At 37.6% G+C, this 25,500-nt stretch overlaps 2 protein-coding genes across 6 annotated transcripts; one reads left to right on the top strand and one right to left on the bottom strand.

Annotated features, from left to right (window-relative positions):
• Positions 1-1,218: 1,218 nt before the first annotated feature.
• cenpq (centromere protein Q) lies at positions 1,219-11,595 on the top strand. 4 transcript variants are annotated; one of them, XR_003403780.3, is made up of 10 exons: positions 1,219-1,333; positions 1,728-1,825; positions 1,930-1,978; positions 3,334-3,433; positions 3,523-3,591; positions 3,694-3,823; positions 6,982-7,101; positions 7,412-7,502; positions 8,671-8,748; positions 11,085-11,595. XR_003403780.3 is itself a non-coding variant. In XM_026932220.3 (9 exons), the coding sequence occupies exons 2-9, from the start codon at positions 1,745-1,747 to the stop codon at positions 11,205-11,207; spliced, it is 750 nt and encodes a 249-aa protein (XP_026788021.2). In that variant the 5' UTR covers positions 1,221-1,333; positions 1,728-1,744; the 3' UTR covers positions 11,208-11,595. The 4 variants fall into 4 exon arrangements, 3 of the variants coding, with proteins under 3 accessions (XP_053086100.1, XP_026788021.2, XP_034156215.2); XM_026932220.3 differs by lacking the exon at positions 7,412-7,502 and having other exon boundaries at positions 1,221-1,333; XM_034300324.2 differs by lacking the exons at positions 1,219-1,333; positions 7,412-7,502 and adding an exon at positions 1,378-1,570.
• On the bottom strand, positions 11,324-20,737 carry LOC113537622 (C3a anaphylatoxin chemotactic receptor). Of its 2 annotated transcripts, none has more exons than XM_026932218.3 (2): positions 20,543-20,737; positions 11,324-13,555 (listed from the first exon to the last, which is right to left on the bottom strand). In XM_026932218.3, exon 2 carries the CDS (start codon positions 13,546-13,548, stop codon positions 12,517-12,519), a length of 1,032 nt encoding a protein of 343 aa, XP_026788019.1. In that variant the 5' UTR covers positions 13,549-13,555; positions 20,543-20,737; the 3' UTR covers positions 11,324-12,516. The 2 variants fall into 2 exon arrangements, with proteins under 2 accessions (XP_026788019.1, XP_026788018.1); XM_026932217.3 differs by lacking the exon at positions 20,543-20,737 and adding an exon at positions 15,317-15,606.
• Between the last annotated feature and the right edge of the window lie 4,763 nt (positions 20,738-25,500).

Below are 25,500 nucleotides of genomic sequence, written 5' to 3'. Positions count from 1 at the left end.
GAATAATTTTTGTCATAATATCGTATTAGTATCGAACAAGTTGGTACTGGTATCAAAGACAAAATTCTGGTACTGTGACAACACTAATCCTTCGTTATCCAGACACTTCACTGCCTTCAGTTCAAACTTCTGATGCACTGGCTAATTCAAACAACATTTCTGAAACAATAGCAGCCTCTGTGTGCAGTAAAGTAGTCAAATGTCTTGACTCATGGACTAACCCAATTTGCCAAAAGCCTTTTCAAGCATCCAGTTTAGTAAACACCTATCCTGATTTACTGTACCTGGTCAAGGCACTAAAACCTCTCATCCACTGTAATTTTGTGACTTTATTTATTTCTTTATTTACAAATTTATTCTGTGACGTTCTGTTCTATGACGTTCTGTCCACTTCCTGTGTCTATGACCATTTTCAGTTTTTGACTTCGATCCTTGCCTTTAATATAATAGACAAACTCTTCAGAATCTAATCGCAATTCATTCAGTACTCTTACTGGTTTCTCTCCAGATTTTGATTGATTTTCCTTTTTCTTTAGGTCATTCATACATATTATATTGTTTCTTTCGACATACACAGGCATAATATTCTGGTTTTCTTACAGAAAAGGTGACCTTTTGCAATTCCACATCTATGACATTAGACGTCGTCTTTGTGATCTTTGCCCCTTGAATCTGCATTTTGCTCTCTCTCAGTTTCATTATTGTATGAAGTGCATTTCTCATGCCCTGGTGAAGTTCAGCATTAGGACAACTTTCTGGATTCTGTTAGATCCACCTCAAAGATTCTAGCAATTGTTAGAGGTTTATGGATGTTAGTCCTTCTTTCAGCAAGAATTGTCAAGCAGACTCTTACGTGCACATTTCTCCATGAGCTGATCTCTCAGGATGTCTGATCCCAGAGTTCAAATTCACAAGATTTCACCAGTTCTCTTAACAGGTTTAAATAAACTTCAATCAACTCATCTGGCACATGCATTCTCTGCCAAGGGTGGTCATTGGTAGATTCAAGAAAATTCTCTGAACCTGTGTTCCTGCAGTGTAGCAAAGTAGCTTATTTTTCTAAAATTTAAGCTAAAAATAGCTACGCTTCTAGCTTTACACAGCTAAACTGACTCACTCACGCTGGTTTCTCCTCTCCAACATCAGGAAGAAGTGGCCATTTCTATCCACAGAGGCCACTCAGGTGAAGGTGTCCACTGTTACCTCTGCCTAATTCATTTTTGACCTTCTTAACATGTCTTCCTATCATGGTGACCTTCTTAACATGGTTTCCGGAAGCGTACGGTGATTTACTGGGCATGCGCACAAGCTTTGAAACACAACCGCGAAACCGGTGAGTATGTCAACAGAAACAGCTAATTCAGAATAACATTCTCAGAACATTATGAGGTTATATTTACCTGTGACACACAGAATATCCATGTATTATACATAATTAAAGCGTAAATTACTGCGCGTGAGTTGGATAGTTACTTAGCATTCTGATTATGTTTAGCTAACTTTGTTTATAGCAAGCTAGCTAGATTTGGTTATTATTAAAGTCCTTATAAAACCACATACACATTTAAAGGTAATACATTCATTTCAGGCCATACAGCCTCTGTTACTTAGTTACTCACCTGTGTGAATGTAGGGGGTTTTAAACCAATGAAGAGAGAGAGTTTGGGTCATATTTAAATTGAGTAGCCATCATAAGAGTGGGTGAAAATCACTTTCGTGTCTGTTAGTTGTTGTTTTGTACAAGATGAAGCCAGCTCGAGGTTCCTCCAGAGCATCAACGCAGGGTCCTAAAGGCGCAGGTCGAGATAGGAAAAGATTACAGCAAGTAAGATTGAAATCATTACCTCTTATTCTGGCCAAGCTGTAGTTCCAGTTTACATTATATGTTATTGTGCAGATAAGGTAACGTACATGTTTTCTGTACTTTAGAAACCATTGTCTGATGGTGAAAGTGCACAAGATAAGCCAAGAAAGAAAGGTGAGTTTGGAGAACTAGGCACAGCTGCTCATTATAAACAAGATGAGTTCTATTCATTTCTGTTTCATGTACAACTTCAAATTAGTGGGCTCGGTTGCTTTAGGGCAGTGGTAAGGAAAAGCCGTGAGGTCAAACCCCAGCTGCCACTGCAAGGCCCTTAAGTGAAGTGACGTGTGGCCAAGTATGGTGACCCATACTCGGAATTTGTGCTCTGCATTTAACCCATCCAAGTGCACGCACACCGTGAACACACACCCGGAGCAGTGGCGGCAGTTTTTGCTGCGGCACCCGGGGAGCAGTTGGGGGTTCGGTGCCTTGCTCAAGGGTCTCACCTCAGTTGTGGTATTGAGGGTGGAAGAGAGCGCTGGTCATTCACTCCCCTGAAACTCGAACCCGCGATCTTCGGGTTACAAGTCCGACTCTCTAACCATTAGGCCACGACTGCCCCTGCACCTTTACCTGCACCTTTACCTGCACCTTTACCTACACCTTTACCTACACCTTCACCTTCAGCTTCACCTGCTGGTAAAATGAGATAAATGTGAGTGAGTGGGTGTCTGCTAAATGCAGTAAATTTATAAATGTACAAGATAATTTACTGTTAATGTACTGCTCTCTGTTTTCCCCTGTAAGGACACATATTATTGTTGATGACTACTTACTTGCATGTGAACACAGGACACAAGTTGAATAAAGAATGCTGATGTTGTGACTCATGGTGCAGTTCCACCTGAACACAGAGCTCACAGTGAAAGAACTTGGGTGTGACTAAAAGTAAATAAACCTTAAACAAAAGCACTATGTGGACACATGACCATCACACGTTATAACCAACCATGGGCATTTACATGGAGTTAGCCCCTCCTTTGCTGCCATAACAGCCTCCATTCTTCTGGGACGTCTTTCTATTAGGTTTTGGAGCGTAGCTGTGGGGATTTGCATTCATTCAGCCACAAGTACATTAGTGAGGCCAGTATATATATTGGATTTTGTACCTATTATTTCCAATTTTCAATTTGCAAATTCTACGTATAAACATTGTATGAGCCAGCAAGAAGTGAAACATCCTGTTTCTCTGGTAGCATGATGCTGGGGACAGTGAGTTTTACACGAAAATATTTTAAAAGGTCATACTTCCCTGGAAACAGGATGTTGAAGGCAATATGAATTGTGCAGTTGATCTGCTGTTTTGAAACCATTTGGTCTGTGTGCAAACACATCTCTAATCAAGTGTGATTAGACTTGCATGTCTGAAAATAAAGCTAAACAGTGCTACTGTACACAGCTTAGACATAGACATATAACTAACAGCTCTGTTGCCCAGTTGTTCTTACCTTCCTCTTATTATGACTCAGTACTTGCAGAGCCGAGAAAGGTGAAAGGTCAGGAAAAATGGAAACCATTGGCCAAGTCCTCCGTCATGGTCCTCGACAACATGCTGAGTTTGTCAATACTGTGAGCAACCTGGTGACCTTTATTGAAATTAATTAGTAGTTTTATTAATTTTCAGTATTTGAGCGTCTTTTTCGTCTTGTCTTTGATAGATCTGTTCTCCCAGTGAAAACAAAAGAAAAAGAGGAATTGCAGAAGCACCTTAACTCATTGAAAGACCAGTAAGACACATACAAAATGATCTATGATCATTTTCGTTCTCTGATATATTTTGAAGCTGTTACGTCATTAGAAAAACGAGCTGAAATGTTTTCTTATTTCAGGTTTCTAGTTAAATGTTCTCAACTCCCTGTGCCGCCTCAGAAACATGGAAACATGATGCATGTGTCCCAGCAGTTCAACACAGAGAACAGGAAGGTTAAGCATGGCAAAAAGAAAATCAAGGAATTAGAGGTAAAATAGTAAGAAATATTCATTGGAGATTTTTAATGTGATGTTTTTTATATGAGCTAAGTAATTCTTTTATTTAAAAAGTAATTCTTTTATTTACTTTTAGAATTTATGTTGGTGTGTCTTGTATTATATGTGTATATTATATGTGTGGTGTGTTCTGGAAGCTTCATACCAAGTCAAATTCCTTGTGTGTGTGTGTGTGTGTGTGTGTGTGTGTGTGTGTGTGAGTGAGCACACTTGACAATAAAAGCTCATTCTGATTCTGATATGAGATAAGCTCATAAAGTCCAGGTTTATTTTTAAACTCCAGCCTTAGTGCATTCCACTAACAAAGGTGAAGCTGTGCTAACTGCCTGTTTTGGAGGTGCCTGAGTTTAGCATTCAGTTCATTTGTGGTGTCAAACGACACTCTACTAATGAATGTAGACACTGAATGAATGCCTCCGCCACTGAGTGGCTTGTCCATCTGTCTGAAATTCTTGTCAGTGTAATATCTTAAAAAAAAAAAAAAAAAAAAAAAGGTTGAATGTTTGCAGTATTTATGTGGATTTATCTTTGTAACCAACAGATGAACTTTAGATTTTGGAATTGATCCAAACAGGAGCAAGGTCAAATGTCTGAAATTGTTTTTCTTCAATAGCTTCCTCCCTGTATGAGGAATATTTTAAGGGTATTTATGGCATACACATTAGTAACAAGAAGGACTAGACAAAAAGTAAATGTTTGTACCAGTTGTGTGTAGTGATGCAACACTTATTTGTCCATAAGCAGCCAAAATTTGAAGGAATTATCTGTAACTACAAAATTCTGTGGAAGGTGACAGCTGAAGGATTAGCAATGATACACAAATTTCAAATTCATTACAAAATAGTGGTGATCTCGATATGATAGATTTTCAATACAGCAAAAATAAGCATTGCCTGAATATGTGACTTAGGTTTCCTTTTTTGACCTGATTAAAGAGCCAAGCCGTGTTTGTGGTTCTGGCACTGGCCTTTTGCACACATGATTGCCAGATTCAGCACATTGCAATGTTTCAATCCACCACTCAGTGGCTGTCATAACTTACCAGGAAGCCAAAGTCCTCCCATACACCAGACCATAAAGGCTTTGGGGAGTCTTCCCTCTTCTGCTTTCTGCTGAACATAGGAGTTACTATACTAGTATGCTGCATAGTGGCTCACGGCATGCTTGGGACAAGTATGTTTTCTATTTGTGATACAGAGAAAGTTACTTTTTCAGAGGCTGGCGTGTAAGCTTGATTAAGTTTAAATATTTTTCACCTCATGTAATTTAAATGCTATTTTATGAATAGCCTGCTATATTATGCAGTCTGTTGAATGTATTGTTCAATGCACAGATTAATCACATGGAGAGCCTTGTGTTGAATGAAATGATAGTTACAGTAGAATGTCTCCAAATGGCGCAAAAGTTCTTCGAAACAAATGGTATAGACATCTACAAATGCGGCGAAACACATTTTTATGAAGAAAACACATTCAAGGAATCAAATTCTGGTGTTTTCGGTGGTTGCCCTTTAGATAGGTGTTGATACATACCTACTTTAATATGGTCATAGTTATGTTCAGAAATGTAGTCTAAGGAAATAGTTGGATTTTACGGTGCAAAATAACTATTTATAAAAAATATGATCTGGTAAGTGCAACAACAGAGCAAGATAAAGATAAAAAAAATCAGCAGTGTCCAGTTTCTCTTTATAACGGCCCTCAGTATTTTGGGAGCATATCACTGAGCTTGGCTGTCTTTGAGGTCGTGCCACTCGGTGAAACGAAGCAGGACTGCTGTTATACAAAAGGGCAAATGACAAGACCTGCACTTATATATTGTCCTGCTATGATTCTTTCTTTGCAGGCTGAGTACACAGTGTCCACTCCCAGCTGAAGTGTTGTCTCTTTTAGTAGTGACCGTTGTATCCACTACTGTAATCTAGCAGCTGTTCTCTGCCATATCCGATGGTCGTATGACAGCTGCTGCCACTATTGACTCAGTGGTTTACAAAATTGTGGCCTCGTCACGTCACATGCTGCAGAGACAAGGCTTCTCAGAATTTTTTCAGGGTTTTTATTGCTTAGCCATCATCTGCTCTTGGTGAACGATGTAACTCACCACAGCTACAGTATGTTGATGAAAACCGTTTCTTTATTTTGTTTAGCAGAAATGTCAACTCCCGTCAACTCCTTCCATATGCCTATTATATGCCCTCACTGGTTGTGGAACAGGGATGGATTGCAAAGTCCACTTGTGGTTTTTGACATGACACTGTGCTTTGTGGTTAGTTGAGTAGTGTGTGACACTGAACATAGAGGAGTGGACCATCTCTGATCTACCTGAACTCACCTTTGTTCGGTCTTCTTTTGAAGAGCATTTATGAAGAGCAAGAGCCCTTTCCAGAATGGGACTGTTTTTTCCTTGATGTTGAGGTTACATGTGCAACCATTCCTGGAATTAACAAGGACAAACATCTTATAACCCCACATAGTTGTGTTGTTCCTCATATATTGCACCTCTACCATTAGTACCACCTGTGCCCCTACTCATTCATGCGATTATTTGATCAGCCAGTCATATGGCAGCAGTGCCATATAATTATGTAGGTACAGGTCAAGAGCTTCAGTTAACGTTCTCGTCAAACATCAGAATGGGGGAAATATCTGACCTCAATGATTTTCACACACGAGTGTGTCATGTTTTTTAAAAAAAACAAAAAAACAAAAACATCCAGTGAGTAGAAGTTCTGTGGGAGGAAATGCCTTGTTGATAAGAGAGGTCAGCGGAGAATGGCCCAACTGGTCATTCTGGTAGCTCAAATAACTACTATTTGCAACCGTTGTGAGCAGAAAAGCATTTCAGAACACACAGCGTTTCAAACCTTGAGGCGGATGGTCTGCAACGGCAGAAGACCACATTGGGTTCCACTGCCGTCAGCCAAGAACAGGAACCGGAGGCTACAGTGGACACTGGCTCACTGGTTCATTGAGTTAGCTCACTTCATAGAAAATACCATGCCGTTCACAATGAATTGGAAATTGTGGTTCCTGACTAATTGCACAAGCTTTAATTGCAGTTTTGGTTGTGATATTGCTGTGTAACCTGCAGTGGTGTTCTCCTGAGTCTGTGATGTGTGTTTTTGTTTTAAGGAGACCAGCCAGGCGGTGGTTAGCGAACTGGAGCAGCTGCAGGTAAAGATGGACCGTTTGGAGCATGAGTGCAGGATCACAAGGGACAAACTGAAGGAAGAAGAGTTAAATGCACAGAAGGTATGTACTAACGGCTAAGATACTTTTAAATATACTTATTTTGAAATTTACCTAGATCACATTAGTTTATATATTTTTTTCCTACTCATGTGAAGCTTAATATTTAGTAAACTTGAAGTATATTTGCTGGGAAGTTGCCTATCCTGACTCAAGAATTGTTAGTAAAATAAGAAGTACCTAAGTACCTGTAATGTAGCCATATAACTGGGATTGTGTTTTGTTTGTGGGGGTAAATGTTACTGATTAGGACATCATCTTGAACAATGTGCAGCAACAGTCATAGTTTAGGCAACAACTTTTTTTCTCTCAGGTGAGTCAGATGTTTAGAAGCTGCTGTGCTGTTCGTGTCTGCTCTAAAATTCACAGAGGAGCCATCTTTGCTTTTGAAATAAGACCAAAAGGTATACTAGCCTCTAAAATCTGCAATAAATATGAGTATTTATAAATCAGAATTGCCTCTAATTCTGTGATTCAGTAAAATAGTTTGCCTTCAAATCTTTAAACACAAGGCATTAGGTTAAAAAGTTTTAGCCAAATATTATTTTACATGTTTTCCGAGATTTAGTATTTGCTCTTCACACTGTGATTCCTGTGCACTGGGTCTCCATTTTATTAAATGACAACTTTCCATGTTCATTTAACAAATAATGTTGATTGCACTTTTCTTAGGATATGTTGCATGTAATGAATAGCAGTCTTTTGTAGATCTGTAGATCAGAAAGTCTTTGGTAAATCTTCTTTCAGGCAAGAATAAAGTCTTACTTTACTCTTAAAAAGGTTTAATCTTGGGGGAACCTATAAAGATTCTTTGTAAAAACCTAAATTAGCTTTTTCCAGTCAGAGAAGGTTTCATGTAGAACCCCTTTAACTATCCAAATAACTCTCAGGGAGTAGTCAAGCTGCTGTAGTCAAACTGTATTTATGTTGCCATTATGTTTCAAATCAGAGGGAAGTTATTTATTTTATAAACATACGGCAAATGTCTTGATGTTTTCAATATTTCGGTCTAGTTAGCAGTATTTTGAACCATAATCCAAATATGTGTAGCTGACTGAACTGACATGAATTTTTGAAGGTAATAAGTCTTGATGCAGTTCTTGGTTCAGTTCTGATATACTCGAGACTAAATTAAATAATAAATTTAGCTCAGTTTGTGGTGCCATGACATGCCTTAATCGCAAACCTCAGCTAAAGGAGATACCTATAATACACTGTAATGGGTATGGAGCATTCCAGACATGTTAAAAGCCATAATTTGACAGTTTTTTAAGCTGTATGTTGACTCTGATAGGGATATGGATGTCTCCTTTGGTGAAAAATAGCCATAGTCATAAAATAAAAGTTGCTGCAGATGTTAGGGTTGGAGCTATTCTGACGAGAGACGTATCGTCAAGAGAGGTTTTTCATTCTAGTTTTAAAGGCTTGCTTGAATCCCGAAGCTTTCTGTCGCAAGGTCACTACCATTTATAACAGTGAAGCACATATTACATGATGGAGTTCACAATCATGGATCGTTTCAATAGTTACTCATATTGATGTAACATGTATCACACAAATTACTTTCTACAGTTTATTCAGCTGACTGAGCAAGCTGTTTTGCGCCTTCCTGCTTTACCACTTTATCCTGAAGATGAGCCCACATTACAGGTACAGAGCAATAATTCCCTCTGATTAAAGCCTACTGTGCACGAGCTTTCTGTGCTTTTGGTTCAGAAGCCACACAGTGTAGTTTTCTGCATTCCTCTCTAATGAACAATGTTTAAATGAACAATGTGTTTCTTTCTGACAATAATCAAGCATACTGAGCAACCTTTTCGTGTGTGTGTGTGTGTGTGTCAATGATAGCTTTCAGTGTGGCAATTCTTTTAACACTTCTTCAGATTGTAAAAACCACAACATCTTAACGGAATAATTTCTGAGAAGCCTTTTGAAGACAGTTGTGCTGACCAATCATAAGAGGTTTCCTGTTTTCACATGAGACACACACACACACATCTAGACATTAGATGTGAGACACACTTATAATAGTATAGTTTAAAAGTACATAACTTTATATTTAAAAGTACATAGCTGAAATAACCAGAACATTCTAACAACAAATTAAAGTTTGAATTTTTATGCCACTGTATGCCTGTAAATAGACAAAAAACAAATGCAGATAAACATAACTTTATACTTATGATTTATGCACAATATTTACAATATACCAATTACAATGATAAAATAACAAGCTATACAAGTTGTGTAAAACCATTATGAATTAGGCTACTGATCATTACTATAGCTCTGTCTTACTGGTGCTAATACACTACATTGCCAAAAGTTTGTGGACACCTGACCATCACATCCATATGTGCTTGTTGAACATCCCATTCCAGATTTAGTCCCCCTTTGCTGTTATAGTAACCTCCACTCTTCTGGGAAGGCTTTCCACTAGATTTTGGAGCATGGCTGTGGGGATTTGTGTTCATTCAGCTATGAGAGCATTAGTGAGATCAGGCTCTGATGTTGAGTGAGGAGGTCTGGGTCGCAGTCGGTGTTCCAGTTCATACTAAAGGTGTTCAGTGGGGTTGAGGTCAGGGCTCTGTGCAGGACACTCGAGTTCTTCCACTCCAACCTTCACACACCATGTCTTCATGGAGCTCACTTTGTGCACAGGGGCATTGTCATGCTGGAACAGGTTTGGGGAAATTGTAATGCGTACAAAGACATTCTATACAAATATGTGTATAGAAACCTTTGGCCATATCGTGTATTTCATGTATGTTTAAGTTTGAATGTCAGACATGTTTATTAGCATTTGATTGACAGTTGGTTATGAGTTTCACTCCCTTTGAAAGATCTTCCAATCATCATTGGAGAAGAAGCCGTGTGCCCAGGACAAGCTAAGAGCGCACTGTCCAATAAATGTTGCATGATTTTTTTATTTATACACAGTGTAACTGAATCTGTTATAGGAGCCCACTGAAGCCGTACATCATTGGACTTACAGTGGCAGTGCATTGGGGGCTTCAAAGCTGATTTTCATGCAGGCTGCACTGTCCAAAAATGTTTAATTGAACAAATTGCCTGATATTGCAGTGAGTTATTTGATAATTTGATTTTCACCAAGAGATGATGAATAATATAGACACGTTTCTACAATTAATATAGAAATATTTCATTGCCCCATTTTAATGAAATTTTAGGGGAGGCCGGGCTTCCCAGGTAGTCTTTAAATCGCCCCTGATGTATATAGTATATGCACAACAAAAGGGACTGCTTGAGTAATTTTGCAACAAAGAGTGACAAAAACATTTCCATCTCTATATCTCTGGTCATCTACACAGTTTAAAATGTCAAAAGATTGTTGCAGAAGTGATCCTGTGCAACTACAAGAAACAGCTGTTGCATTGTAAAAGGTTTTCAATGATATATAGAGGAAACAGTTCCAGAATTAAAATAGAGGTTCTCGTTTCTGCTTAAGCTGGTTTCTGCTTACATTTGGTTTGCTGTAGGAGTGGATGAAGTTAAAATCCTCTTGCACAACATTGGATTAATTTATCTGCTTAAGTAGAGAAGAATTTAGTCTGTTTGAAATGTTTGCCAACTTCATTGGCATCAAAGGAAATATTATTGGTAATATTTTATAAAGAGCTAAACTTTTTTCACATATCCTTTGAAAGCAAGCCTTCCAAGAGTTGCATGAACCAAGTCCACCAGTCACAATTTCCTTTTTCCTATGTTGCATAGCAGAAACCAAGGTCTTGCTGCAACTCTTTCAAAACAAAGAACTTCTGCATTATAGCCTGTTCAATATAGTCTCGTAATAATAAAATAACATTTAGACTTTTAAAGACTGCAGTGTAAGCAGACTTAACCACTGCTGTCTGCTTGTGAGCTGCCTGTGTTGAAATGTGTTGGTGAAATACACAGTGCTGAGCAGCTCATGAGATAATATTGTAATTTTGCAACTGTTGACTAACATCTGATTGGTCTATTAGGAGAAGATCATGAAAGTAGTGCCCGATCCCAAAGCTGTCATGAAGGCTCTTCAGAAAAGAAAAGTAACCGGGAATGTAAAAGCCTTTTTGGAGTTGGCACATAAGCGGATGGATCACCTGTGACTCACCCTGTAACTCCAAACAACTGGATCAGTGTTTTCTAATTTCTTTTTTTAATGAGCAAAAATTCCGTAACTCGAAGTGTAACTATTCTCTGATTTAAAACATTGTTGACTCAGTTATAAATTACCATCCTTGTTTATTACAATAAGATCATAATATCATAATACTTTAGATGTTAATCAAAATCAAATTATATTAACTTCAAAGTCACTGTTATAACACAAGCAAGTATATAAGCAAAAATAACATATCAACATTTATAGGGAACTGAATTTTCAGATTTTCCTTTTTCTAGTCCAGTGTAACTGATCAGTCAAATGATCAGCTTTGTATAAATACATGATTTCCTGATTGAAATGAATGTAAATAAAGTGACATTGTTAATCTAGATACATTTGCAAGACATTTATTTGTTTGACTAGTATGGATAAACTTGCTAAACATGTGTTTTGGTCTGTTTGGTTAATAGTGGTACTCAGATAGTGAAATTGAAAATTATTAACAATTGGACCATTTTACTTAAATATATTATGCTAAACAATTGTCACTGTATTTGGCAAATTGTTTCAGTATTTTTTAATGAAATTTGTGGCATAGGTTTATCCTTAATAGTGCAACAGTATACACTTTAAAATAGCCTTAACATAAAAGGAAAAACTTTGCAGGATTTGGCCCTTGCCACATAACGAGACCAATGCAGCAGCGCTTTAATCGTTCAGTCTTTTCAGATCACTCACCTTCTCATGTGTACACTCTGCCCAAACAAAGGTCCCAAAGCTTCATCTGTCATTCTAGGGCCATTGTCCTTGATCAAAGCTACCATTCCTGATATTTCATACATATCTTCACTAGTTTTACACTGGATTTCTTAATAATGTGACACTGAATGTCACTGAAAAATATTGAGCAAGAAAAGAAGTGAATGCGCTAAAATCTCAGTTAGATAACTTAATGCCTTCTCTTCAATAGGTGTACAGTTTGAGTTAACTTTTCCACTAAGTATAAATGTAAGGAAGATATCTTAATAATGCATAACTCTGAACAATGACAATGACCAAAGGCCTGAAGAGGGTGAGAGGAATCATAATAGTTCACCATTTCGTCTGCTTCTGGTTTCTGGCTATATTAAAAATTATACAAACTTAATATTTGAGGTCCATGTCCTGTCTCTTACATCATCAGATGGTCAGATAGACTTCCTCTCAGGAACTTGTTTCATTTCTCTTAGTTTTGACCACAGCTTTCTCAAGAGAGCAAGCAAATTTTGTAACATCTATCTTTGAACAGTAATCCACAGACACTTTTGCACTTAAATCTGTGAGTCTTTTCTCCGCAAGGACTTCCTGCGCAAGGACTCGGACACATCCTCGTTAAAGATTCGCTCAACCGTTGAGAGCAGTGAGGCACGGAGAGTGCGGCTCAGTCCGCGAGCAGCAAATACATACAAAATTGGGTTGAGAGCGCTCTTGATGTATACCAGGAACAATGCCACGTATATGCCCTGTTCTGCTCCGTTATAAAGGTTTTTCCAATCGTGTGCAGTAGCCAGTGCTTTGAGGAAGCGGCAGGTGAAGTACGGCACCCAACAAGTGAGAAACAGGAGCATGGTGACGAAGAGGATCCGGTAGAGACGGGTCATCCTCTGTGTTGTGTAAATGGATCCAGTAGGGGAAGTAGGTGTGGAGGCAGCCATGCTGGACACTGATGACACATTTTCAGCCCTTTTTGCGGTAATAATTATAGCCAGATTGCAGGATAAGAAAATTACCAATGGAAGCATGAAACCTGCCACTGACTCCACCACAAGCATCATTGTACGTCCAGTTTCATTAACATTTTCTTTGCACTGGGTTGTGTTGTATATATCTTTGAGTCCAGCAGCTGTAATGTAAGGCACAGAGAGGGCAGAAGCCAATGCCCACAGCAGGATGCAGACAAGTGGCACCACCCAGCGTGGGCGTCTCATTCGAGCCCAGACAGGCCGTAATATGCACAAACACCGCTCCAGTGCAATGGCACTCAGCAAAAAGGCCCCTACATATAATCCTAGGCAGCGCAGGAACATAACCAACTGACACACAGGCTTTCCGAAGGGCCAGTTAAAGTTGTGCGCTAGATAGCCTAGCATGACAGGTGTGCGCAAAATTAACATTAGGTCAGCCAGAGCCAGGTTCACAACGTACATCCGGAAGCTTCCAGCACCCTGTGTTTCACCTCCTATGGATCCTCTCTTGTGCCTGTTGCGGAATCCCAGCACCCAAACTACCAGGCCATTCAGTGTTACACCCACCACGAAGATCAACACGGTCACTACCATCTGCAACACCTGTACTGCGTCCATTGGATTTCTGTAGAGAGATAATATAGTGAAACTTTTTTTTTTTGGCAATGCATTTAAATTTTTTTTTACTCCTCTAAAATAATCAGGAAATTTATTTAGTTGTAAACTATATTTAATGTCTGTAGTCCAAGTCTGGATTTTTTCTCATTCAAAGAAGAAAAAAAAAAAAAAAAAAAGACAAAATGTCAACCTCATCCTTTACTTGTACACAAGTATGACTAAACTATTACTCATGATTGGAACATTGCCAGGTGGCAGTGTAACAATCTGTCTTTGTTAATAGATCACAGGGATTCATACCATGAAGCTCATGCACAACATAATATCTTGCATGCAGCACAATCTCCTATAAGGTAGGAATAGTACCAGTGCAGAATGATTTTTAATGAAGAATGGGGAGAAGCCGTGGTATTTCAACAGGAATCACTGAGGCCTTTCCAAAACTACATACAGTAAACACAATACTTATCAGCATCCTTCACATGGTTTTGAATTATTCAATTCAATTCAATTCAATTATTGCCACTACTGTGTGTGAATGGTGCACTGCGTTGGACTGGTGTCCCATCCAGGGTGAATTATTCTGTCTCATTCTCAGTGTTACCAGTATTGTCTCAGGATCTACTGTGATGTGAAGATGAATGAATGAATGAATGAATGAATGAATGAATGATCACTGCCAAAAGTAACATTTGGTAAAGCTCACTCAAGAGAGAATAATAGCATTGAGTTTCTTTCTGTAAAGTCTCATGTAGTTCCCATTTTTAGCAGAACATGTTAATGGTGTGCTGGGCCAAAATTTTCAATTCTATTCTATTTTATTTATGAATTTAATAAATTGTAAATTCATAAATTTACCCCTTTTATTTTTAAATTTTGGTCTCATATGACATGCTTGTCATGCCAGTGATGCTTGGCATAATTCATGCACTGCATTTTGTGGGTTACTCTCCAGAAAGGCTTCTTTCATGCAACTGTCTTCATACTGCTTGTCCTAATGGAGGGCAGTTGTGCAAATGGGTTCTTCACCATTGAGTTTGGCAACCATTTAATTATGGTCAAAGGCAACTAAGCAAGGGACTAAGCAAGTTAAAAATGATTATTTTAATGATTTTTTTTAAAGGGTGTCAATAATTTCACCATAGAAAATGCTACTTTTTTTAAAAATAATAATTATGTAAATATATGTTTCTTCAATTTTAGCGAGAAATTTGAATCAATAAAATGTATTACAAAGATAAGACATTTAAATCTTGGCAAACCTTTATTTCCGAAGATGTTCCAGAAACTGTCAAAAAAAGATGTTTTGGAATGAGCACAAGTCAATATTATTGTAGAGCCCATCCTGTCTACACTATAAACAGCAGCTATACCGGGCAAAGTCCTAGTGTTTTCCTGCTCAGACATGTATTCTTTTTTATGGTTATTGTAACAGAGCTTGAATTTTTTATGTACACGGATGACCCTTGAAGTTCAGTTGTACAATGGCTTTCTTGAGCGCGCATGTGTGTGTGTGTGTGTGTGTGTGTGTGTTCAAAGGAATGCTAACCCTTTCCACCTCAGGCTAGAACAAGTTCCAGTGGAATGGACCTGCTACTGAGAGCCTGTCTACACCCATCCAAAGCACATGCATGGTATAAGAACACACCTTAACACATTACATAGACTCTCATTTTCTCCAAGCTCACAACATATAGTATTTTCCATTCTTAACAAAATATGGTTTGAGTTCTAGGGATGTCATGTCATAATATTATGTAATGCTTACCTGTTGTTGCAGCAGTCTGCCTGTGGACGGTGATGTTACATGAGCCAGAGGTAGAAGCCAATACTCTACACTGTATATTTGTGAGGTTTGGGGTGGGAAGAAAGCAAGAGCTGGTATTTGAAACAAGAGGGAGTGTTTGCTCTGGTACTATCAACGAAATCAGTAGAGGCGGGTTAAAGAAAGTGTTTGTGCTCATGTACTCATGTTCCTTCCTCTTAAAATATTGCAACAATCTGATTGCAACACACATACTGATAGCCATACAGTGCCGTGCATGAATGGTTCAAGCTGATACTGGCAATTTCATTTATTAGAGAGAGTATATTCTAATGCTGGTTTGAGGTGGTTACTCTAGAACATAACTCCAGTGAAAAAAGGTTAAAAATCTGTCACTTTAATACAGTGCTCTCCAGAATTATTGGCACCATTCATATAAATGAGTCTGAATGATTGAATAAAATAAACATTACACACCATAATTCACATTTTACACTCAAACAATTGTAACCAAATATTCTAACAAAAATAATTCTCTTTTTTTTTTCCCTCATTAGAGCTTTTTTTTTTTTTCTTTTTAAATAACAGCATTTTTTTAATAGCAAGCTCTTGTTTGTGCTAAAAGTTTTGACACCCCTAATGAAAATTTTAAATAAATGCAAACAAATTCTAGAAAAGTTATTTTTGATTTGAACTCTTGTTGCCTTTAACAATATCCTGTTTACCTGGGGTATTTACATTTACATTTATGGCATTTGGCAGACGCCCTTATCCCGAGCGACTTACAATAGTGCTTTGAAGTCTATCAAAAATACATTCTCGCTATGTCACAAACTAGGAATACCATCACTCTGTTGGGGAGGTGATTTATTTATTTATTTATTTTTTTTTGTGAAAGTGCTAATTTAAGTATTTTATGAAGAGGTAAGTCTTTAGATGTCGTAAAAATACATAAGTGATTATGCACAATTGGGGCCGTTTACACAATGTTTCACATGTCTGAAACAGTTTAGAAATTTGCTAGAAATTGGACCCATGAAAAATTCAGTTAAATTCAAATCTATTCAATTCTATACAACTCTACTGTTATTTTAGCAGTATAGCATAATGAAAGCTCATTCACTGCTCTCTCTGGTGAGATATACATTGTCAACACAATATTGTAAATACTAGTGCAGGACAATACACACTACAATACTGGACAGTAGGCTAGTACACAGTGGGGAACTAGTATGGAGGTATATAGAAAATATACTATATTATACAGTATACTAGAGCTGTAAAAGATCCCAAAGATCACAGTTTTAGAATGACACAGTTTAATTCTAGTTCAACTGCTAAATCCCATTATCAGAAGAATAATCATGATAAGGCATCAGATGAGAGCAAAATCAAACCTTTTGGTTATGCATGTCATCAGCATTTTTGGCAACAAGGAAAAACTCCTGATGAATTACTGTAAATTATGGATGTGGATCTTCGATGCTTTGGGGTTGTTTAAGGAAATTTCAGTCCGAAACCACGTTGCCTCTGTCAGGAAGTTCAGACTTTAGCCATGTATAGAGCTTTCAGCAAGACTATGAGCCCCAAATACCCCCAAATGAACACAGAACTGTTTAAATAAACACAAAATAAAAAAAAAAAACTGCAATAACCTTCTCAGTTTCTAGATTTGAACTCCACTGAAAACTGGAGAAGGGCATCCACATGCATAAATCTAAGTATATAAAGGAGTTTTAAATATTCTGCATGGAAGGGTGGGCCAAGATCCTTCTACAAGTGTCTCCGACCTTTCAGACATTACGGAAAGAAAGCTAATATTTTCTACAGGGCAGGCATCACAACATATTGATTCTAAGGATTTGGATCATTTTGAAACTAAAGGAAAAAATTCCACTACTTAAAAAAACTGCAAGGACTCACTAGGGTGAGGGGTGAGATGGAAAATACCAGAAATAAATATTTAAAACACTGTATCAGAACTGCCAACCTTTACACATTTTGCATATGAGCTCCGCATTTTAACATTAAAGAAATTAACACCAAAATACACCTAATCAGCTGTCCTTTTTCATAATAAAACCTGCAGATGAGGCAGACAACAGTTGTGCAGGTGTTGTGAAATCGCTGATATTAACATGCAGTCTCCGGAAGCCACCACCTTCCCCAATACCACACTGGCAATCTTTTGGTCTGTGTCTGTACTGATGGAAGGATGTACCTTGCTTTCTGTCAAGGGAAGTGGTGAAATTTTGAGAAAATAGAAAAAAACTGGCACTTAACAGTAACAGTAACACTGCAAATAATAATAATAATGATAATGATAATGATAATGATAAAGTTATCAAAAACTAGGTAGTGAGCCTCAAAGAGAAAGAATTTGAATATATCTGAATAGGTAGGCAGCATATTTTTGCAAGATACAGGGTTATGGTTATGGCATCCTGTTTATGATTTTATCGTAAACATTTATCAAGGTCATCACATTTTACATACAGCACAATTTATATCAGTACACCTGCATGTTTATCTCTCTCTCACACACATACCATTTATGTCCGTAACTGCATAATGAACTTAGTTTACACATAGTTTCGCTACTTGTACTTTTTTAATACCTACTTCCTCCAGTCACACTTTGTACAATTACTTTCATCATACTTTTAAATCAGTGAACTATTCAATTCTATTCTATTGAACTTTTTTTGCTGTCTCTCTGCAAAGAATCTGCAAAGAAATGCAACATTATTGTACATATGCTAATAATAAGTGGGCAGTTAAACTTGTTAGGGAAAAGTTTGTTAAACAATTACCACTGAAACAGGACCGAATCCTTTTTCGAAACATAATCTAATGCGGAGGGTCTGCAGGCTGAAACACCTTGTTGATGAGAGAGACCACGGTTGTAAAGAGTGATTATTTGAGTTACTATAGACTTCCTGTCAGCTCAGACCAGTCTGGTCATTCTCCTCTGATCTCTCTCATCAACAAGGTGTTTCAGCCTGCAGACCCTCTGCATACAGGATGTGTTTTATTTTTCGCACCATTCTGTGTAAACTTTAGAGACTGTTGTGTCTGAAAATCCTCATAAGTTCCTAGTTACACAACTGCACTTTCTGATTATATAGTATACAGTTATAGAAGGGAAAGGATTTACACTCGCACTATCCGGTGTCACCCAGATGAGGATGGGTTCCCTTTTGCGTCTGGTTCCTCTCAAGGTTTCTTTCTCATATCATCTCGGGGAGCTTTTCCTTGTCACTGTCGATTCTGCTCATTAGGGAAAATTTCTGAATTTAAAATATATATCTGAAATTTGGATATTTTTGTAAAGCTGCTCTATGACAATGTCCATTGTTAAAAGTGCTATACAAATAAAATTGAATTGAAATGAATTGAAAAATTGAAAATCCCAGTAGATCAGTAGTTTCTGAAATACTCAAACCAGCCCATCTGGTACCAACAATCATGCCATGGTTAAAGTCACAGAGATCACATTTTTCCATTCAAATGTTTGATGTGAATATTAACTGAAGCTCTTGACCTGTATCTGCGTGATTTTACGCATTGTGCTGCTGCCACATGATTGGCTGATTGGATAACTGCATAAATGAGCAGGTGTACAGGTGTTCCTAATAAAGTGACCGGTGGGGGTACATCATCGAATAAAAGTGGCTTGGCTGCTTGTGAGAATGCAACTCTTTGTAACTCTTGGTTACAAATAATCCACTATATGAGGGCTGCATGGATTTCTAATGAGACAAATTAGTAGGAGATGAAAGGAAGAATTAAAAAGAAATTCTGATAAAACAAATTCTTGTGGCTACAAATGACCACAACTCTGAATCCTTTACCACCGAGCTTTTTAATCCCATTTGAGAAAGTATTTGTTTGAAGGTTAAAAAAATGAGTTTAGAAAGACCTGCTTATTCAAATAACACGTCAGGGTTTTCATCTCAAAGCAAAGTAGCAAGAAGTAAAACAGATAGTTTACTATTCTTGACAGCAGAAAGTAGTCCTAATTAAGAGACAAAGTTGAAAATATTACATGTTGGATATAATAATAATGGCCAACATAGCAACAGATGAAAAGTAAAATGAAAAGTCTTTGACGCCTTCTAGTGGCTGAGGGTGGGACACTCTTAAACCTGTCCACATCAGTAGTGATGTGAAGCAAACTATCATTTTACTGTACACATCCAGGCACTTTTGCTGGCAGTTTTGCTCTCTTTCAGTCCTCAGAGTTTCATTCATTAATATTTCTGCCAATTTTTTTTAGTGACATTTTATTTATTACTTAGGGCATGAAAAAAGCTACTCTTGGCAAAAAATTTGATGCTTTTGACAAATGATTGATGATGATGATGATCAAAACCTGAGTCAAAAATGACTTGATATACTGTTTAACACATTGTGGCAATGTTTCTATGTTATTTAATAGCTTTATAGATTTGGTAGGCCATCTGTACAGACTGAAGAATATTATTTCCAACCAGATGTTATCATCATCATGACACTCATGCTTTAGTGATCACATTATTCAGATATTATTCATTAGACAGATTGAGCTGAGTATCGTCAACATAGCAGTGGAATGATTGTACCAAATGAAAAGAATCTACCCACATAAGAAAGTCCTGTCACTGAGATAAGACTCAAACCAGCTCAATACTACCCCTTAAGGCCCATGTGTGTTTGTGGCACTCACTGATTCACAGTGGTGCTGAAATTATAAGATTACGATAGCATAATTCTCAGAATGAACAGTAAGCAATAAATCATGTCACCTTTTTGCTATACTATGATGAGGTTTGAAACCAGACTGGAAAGTAAAAAAAAAAAAATACATTTTTTAATCAGATGAGCCCACAGATGTGAAAGAACAACTTTTCCCAGCACTAAAGAAAAAGGTAGTTTTGAAATAGGTACAGATTTATGTTGTTTCAGATGAGACTTATGACCGCATGTAGGAACAGTGCCAGATTAAATTAAGAAGGCATTTAAAAAGGACAACACTCTAGGACTTATGTCAAATGTTTCTTTTAAGAGGCATGGAGGAAAAGCATACACGTTCAAACTGACTGAAAATATTCATCTGGGACAGATGAAAGATCAGAACCAGAAGTGTTATGGTCAGCCTTTAAAACAGAGAGGCAGTCTGGTTAAATCTTGTACCTTCTGCCAGTCATCCATTTACACTCTGCTTTCCGACACTCCTGCTTAACTCACCTGGGTAGTATGATCCAGGAAGGGCTGTGGCATGAACTTTGTCTGGTGTCAGAGTCAAAGATGGTGGACCAAGCCGAGTAGAAAAAGTGGGACTACTTAATTTACTCCCAGCTAAGGTGATCTAGACACAGTGGAACTCATGAGGTTCTTAAGACCTGAAAAATAACCGATACTAAGAGTGTTTATGGACTGACAGCGACAATCAGGTTTTAACAGTTGGCCTATGATCATAAAACCTGCTCATATAACCTGCAATGCTGGCAATAGAAAAACCAAATGATAAGACTGAGAGGGTGGCCTTAACTGTGTGTGGGACTGTTATTAGACTGCACAAGGTTTAAAGCCAAGAAGCTGTACAACTCACTGACCATAAGTTTAGAGGAATAATAGACATGAATATTAAAATCTCCTAAAATCAAAAGTCAAAAGTATAATCAGAGGTAAGACATTTACAAATCAGTAAAAATGGTGTTTGATTTAGGAAGACTGTTTACCGGAGCACAAATACAAGGATTACTGCATTCCAGTCTCAGTGACTCTGGGCCTTTCCTTCTGCCTTTGTCTCTCAGTGCTATGACTATAGGCGAGCCAATTTAACTGGTCTATCTATAACAAAGTGTTGGTATTACACTTGTGAAGGATCTTGTTTTCAACATTCCCGCATTGCATTTTTGTATACTGTAGAAAACTGAAAATCTGAGGGCAGCACATATGCAGGCCAGGCGAAGGGTTCAAATTGGACAGCTGGAGATCAGAAAAACATTTCCTGGCCTTTTCTCAATCTTCTTGGCTGACAGGAGTGGAACCTGATGTGATCTTCTGCTTTTGCAGCCCATCCACCTCAAGGTTTCGAAATGTACATTCTGAGAAGCTTTTCTGCACACCACAGTTGTAAAGAGTGGTTATCTAAGTTACCATAACCTTCCTGTCAGCTGAACCAGTCTGACCTCTGTCCTCTCTCAACAAGGCAAATTAGCCCATTGAACTGCTGCTCACTGGATGTTTTTTCCCCTGCAACATTTTATGTAAACTCTAGAGACTGTTGTGTGTGAAAATCCCAGGAGATCAGCAGTTTCTGAAATACAACCATGCCACAGTCATAGTCACTGAGATCACATATTTTCCCCATTCTGATATTTGATGTGAACAAACATGTATCTCCATAATTGTGCGCATTGCACTGCTGCCACATGGTCAGATGAATCATGTGGTGGGTGAGTTTAGAATGCAATTAATTGGTAACTGGAGGACAGGCTATGATGACTGAACAAGCCTAAAATAAAAAATTAAATTAGTACTGATGAATGGAAATATTAACAATAAAAGAGCAGGATGAAGCTAGAGGCACACATGCTGTAACGTCTTTTTTTTTAGAGGTCATCAGCATGCATTTGACGTCAGTAGGGAAACCCACCTGTGTTACAAGATGGCACTTCATGTGGGATATGAAATGAGAATGAGAATACAAAAAACACTTTCCCATTCTGACTAAGAAATTCTCCACCCCAGTCAAAACAAAAGTAGTATGCTCGTTGTTCTGGTAGTCACCTTACTTTTTAAAGTAAATTTGTCTCTAATTCATAGCAATTAAATTTCAAAGAAATAAGGGGTGTTGTTTGGAGGGTTACTTCCATTCCACTCATAACACATTCATTCAGAACAGCGTCTACTGCTTTGATATTTTTTGTGGCCTAATTCATCAGTATGTTCCCAGTATTGTTGGCCTAAAAAAGTCATATTCATATATTTAATATGACCTTCACTAAGCTGAAATTTTACGTGGTATTCTTAGACATTATGAAACCATTTAAAAGACTTGTACTTTCATCACTAAATGTTATTGCTTTATGTCATTGCATATAACACAATGTTTCATTGCATTTGTTTTTCTCTAACCCTCCATATTTCCTTCCCACCATGTCTCTAGTTTACTGTGATGCACCTACGCTTCTCTGAACCACTAGAGTAAAATTAAACCATAAAAGACAGGATGTTAAAACTTTTACTGATCTAGAAACAGCTGAGCACTCAGGCAACCACTGGTTTCCCATTCGAATTAACACCGAAGAGGTGGTTCGTTTGACTTAACTTCTTCCATTTTCTTTTTTTCTGAGTGAACAATAGGAGGGAAAATGTCCATTTTGCACATCAATTTCCAACCTATTCATTGTTGGTCTCTATGAGAGATCCCTAGCTTGATTCTGATTGGTCAGACTGTTTATTATTTTCCTATCCTTCCGTTTCATGTTACGATGTATACTCGTTACCATTTTGAGGACTGACTGCATCAATGTTACTGAATCTGTGCTTCATTAAGAAGATTTATTTTCATTTATAATGATGATTGCCTGCCCTAATACACGTAACTACATTCAGTACATCTTCAATAAACAGTAGGGCAACAGATCCTGCAGTTCAGGGGAAAGTCCATAAGCAGCACAGCCTATTCTAGTACTTTTTATTCTGGTGAATAATTGTATATTTGTGTCGTGTAGCTCGTGTAGGTAATTCCTAATGACAATGATTGACCTGAGTAACGAGTCCTGATGAGTCAAGTAATGCCTAACAAGTTAATTATGGGACTTGTGGAGTGTCCAAACTTTAGCACATGCCATAAGATCATCAAATATAAAGTAACCATTCATTAACATTTTTTTTTAATTATTTACCTGCAGAGGTTCTGTTTACTTCTTTTCACTTAAGAAAAAAAAACAAAAAACAAATGTGTAATTTGGCCAGGGGTGCCCAAAAGAAAAATGTATATTTGTTGATATGGTGAAGCTGTCTATGGAAGGAGTCTCCAGTGTCAGTCAGTAGGTTTTCTGCCATTGGAGGATCTTCAGGACAGAGGACTTTGCATTCTGGTTTCTCTGTAATATCACAAGCTGCAGTTTTTTGTCTTATTCAAGAGAAAGGAAAAAGATGGTCTGTTTATCACTGCTGTAACTTAATAATAATAATAATAGACGAATAGACGAATAAAACACTCTGAGATTTGCTGTCACTTGTGACTGGATTACACCAGCCTGTCATTGATTATTTTCTTATAATAGCATGCCCTGATGCTTTTTTTATTTCTTACTTACACACTATAATGCTACATTCAACTGATTTAACTAATAAATCTTAAAAAGAGCATCAGATTTTCCTTGTTAAAAAGAAAAAGTGAAATATATAATTTCACAATAGGTCTTCTTGCTCTCTGCTCATTTTGTTAATTTACAATGTGGAATGGTTTTGCACACAACTGTTCTTACTGTCTTTACTAGCATACATAAAAGAGATTGGAATAAAAATGAATCCACATTCATGATATCATGACTTATGATATCACTAACTAATGAGATAATAGTTTTTAAACAGTTTGGGTATCTAAGTAAAAGTTCATTGCTAATTCCTTCGTCAAGAAGACTGATACTAAATCATAAGTAAGGAAATGAGAGCAGAAAAGAACATCATCACGAGTAAGGCCTGTGTGTGTGTGTGTGTGTGTGTGTGTGTGTGTTGGGGGGGGGGGGTGATAGGTGTTTTCCCTGAGTGTCTGTGGACTCTCCCTCTTGTATTTCCAATTGTATAGTGGTCTTGGGGAACTTACAAACATATGGACATTTGCTCTCCTGTTACTGTTTAATTGTTAAATCTGGATTGCTGAATTTCATTAGCATATTAAATGTGCAGGTTTCATCGTGACCTTTGCTTCCTATCTATTTCATCTATCTCTTTTTTTCCCTAAAATGAGAGACACAGTTTCACAATAAGTCACTGTCTGTTTCTGGTAACTGCAGGGAAAAAACTCAGTGGCCTCTCATTCAGAACTCATACACATATTATTTGCATGATTACTGTTTGCAAAATAGGAAGTGATATCATCTGTTTGCTACACACACAGCAGGCACCTGGAGAGGACTATACATTTTACACGTGTGCTAAGAGAAGCATTTTTGATTTTATACTGACTGGTCTTAATATCATTTCCTTCCTTTTACCTTCAGTGAAGCAGATATACTGTAAGCTTCTATGTCTTCATGTCACGTGTGTTAAGTTTAAGCTAATGACGTCTTTTTTTCCTGCTTACTGGAAGCATTGGTTAGCGATCATGATATAGCGAACAGCGTGGGTCGTAAATTTCCAGACTTTATTTGAGGGGAGCCCCCTGCTTCTCTGTAAGTCCCTTCTCTCACTGTCTCAAGATTTTTTTCACCTCTTTCTCTCTTTGTCATTACTTTGCCTTAACTATTAAATGCCCCTTTCATTCACTTTCACTTGCCTTTCGTTTCCCCAAAACTGAAAACTGTTGAATGAATTCAAATTCTTGTCTGTGTCAAGCCAGTGTATTCCAAAAAAGTGTTGACCAACTGCCTTTAAGAATGCTATCTAATCCAAACATGTCTATCAGATATCTAGTATATCTTTCTTGGTTAAATAGTATGTGTATAATGTTACACATGTATATAATAGCTGTGCATCCTGACTTATCTCTAAGGATTTTTACTGTACATCTAAACCAAGTGAATCTTTTTGTGTCAAAAGAATTGTGCTGAACATCCTGTGGCAACATACAAATGATCTGAAGTGAAGAGCAGCTGTGCCAGACTGAATGTTCCACAGTTCCACAGTTCCACAGGTGTTGAGCACAGCCAAATTACTGCTAAAACGCCCTTTTTTAAAAACTGTATTTTATATAAATTAATAAATGCCAAACCCATACATTCAGATCATGTATTGATCAAGTTATTATTATTATTATTATTATTATTATTAATAATAATATTATTATTATTATTATTATTATTATTATTTTTTTGTTTTGTTTTGTTTTCTCTGCAATTAGCCGGTGGCTCTAAGGTGTCTCTGACCTGACCAGGGACCTAAGTTTTAGCTCAGCCCTTTGTGTAGGATGTGTGCGGTTCCCATCTTCTGCACTTCCTGGACTGTGTGTTGTCCCGATAGCTCCTGCA

This window comes from Pangasianodon hypophthalmus, chromosome 26 (assembly GCF_027358585.1).
Source record: "Pangasianodon hypophthalmus isolate fPanHyp1 chromosome 26, fPanHyp1.pri, whole genome shotgun sequence".
NCBI classification, from domain to species: domain Eukaryota; kingdom Metazoa; phylum Chordata; class Actinopteri; order Siluriformes; family Pangasiidae; genus Pangasianodon; species Pangasianodon hypophthalmus.
Note: the sequence above shows the minus strand (reverse complement) of the source record. Positions and strands in the feature narration are given on the sequence as shown.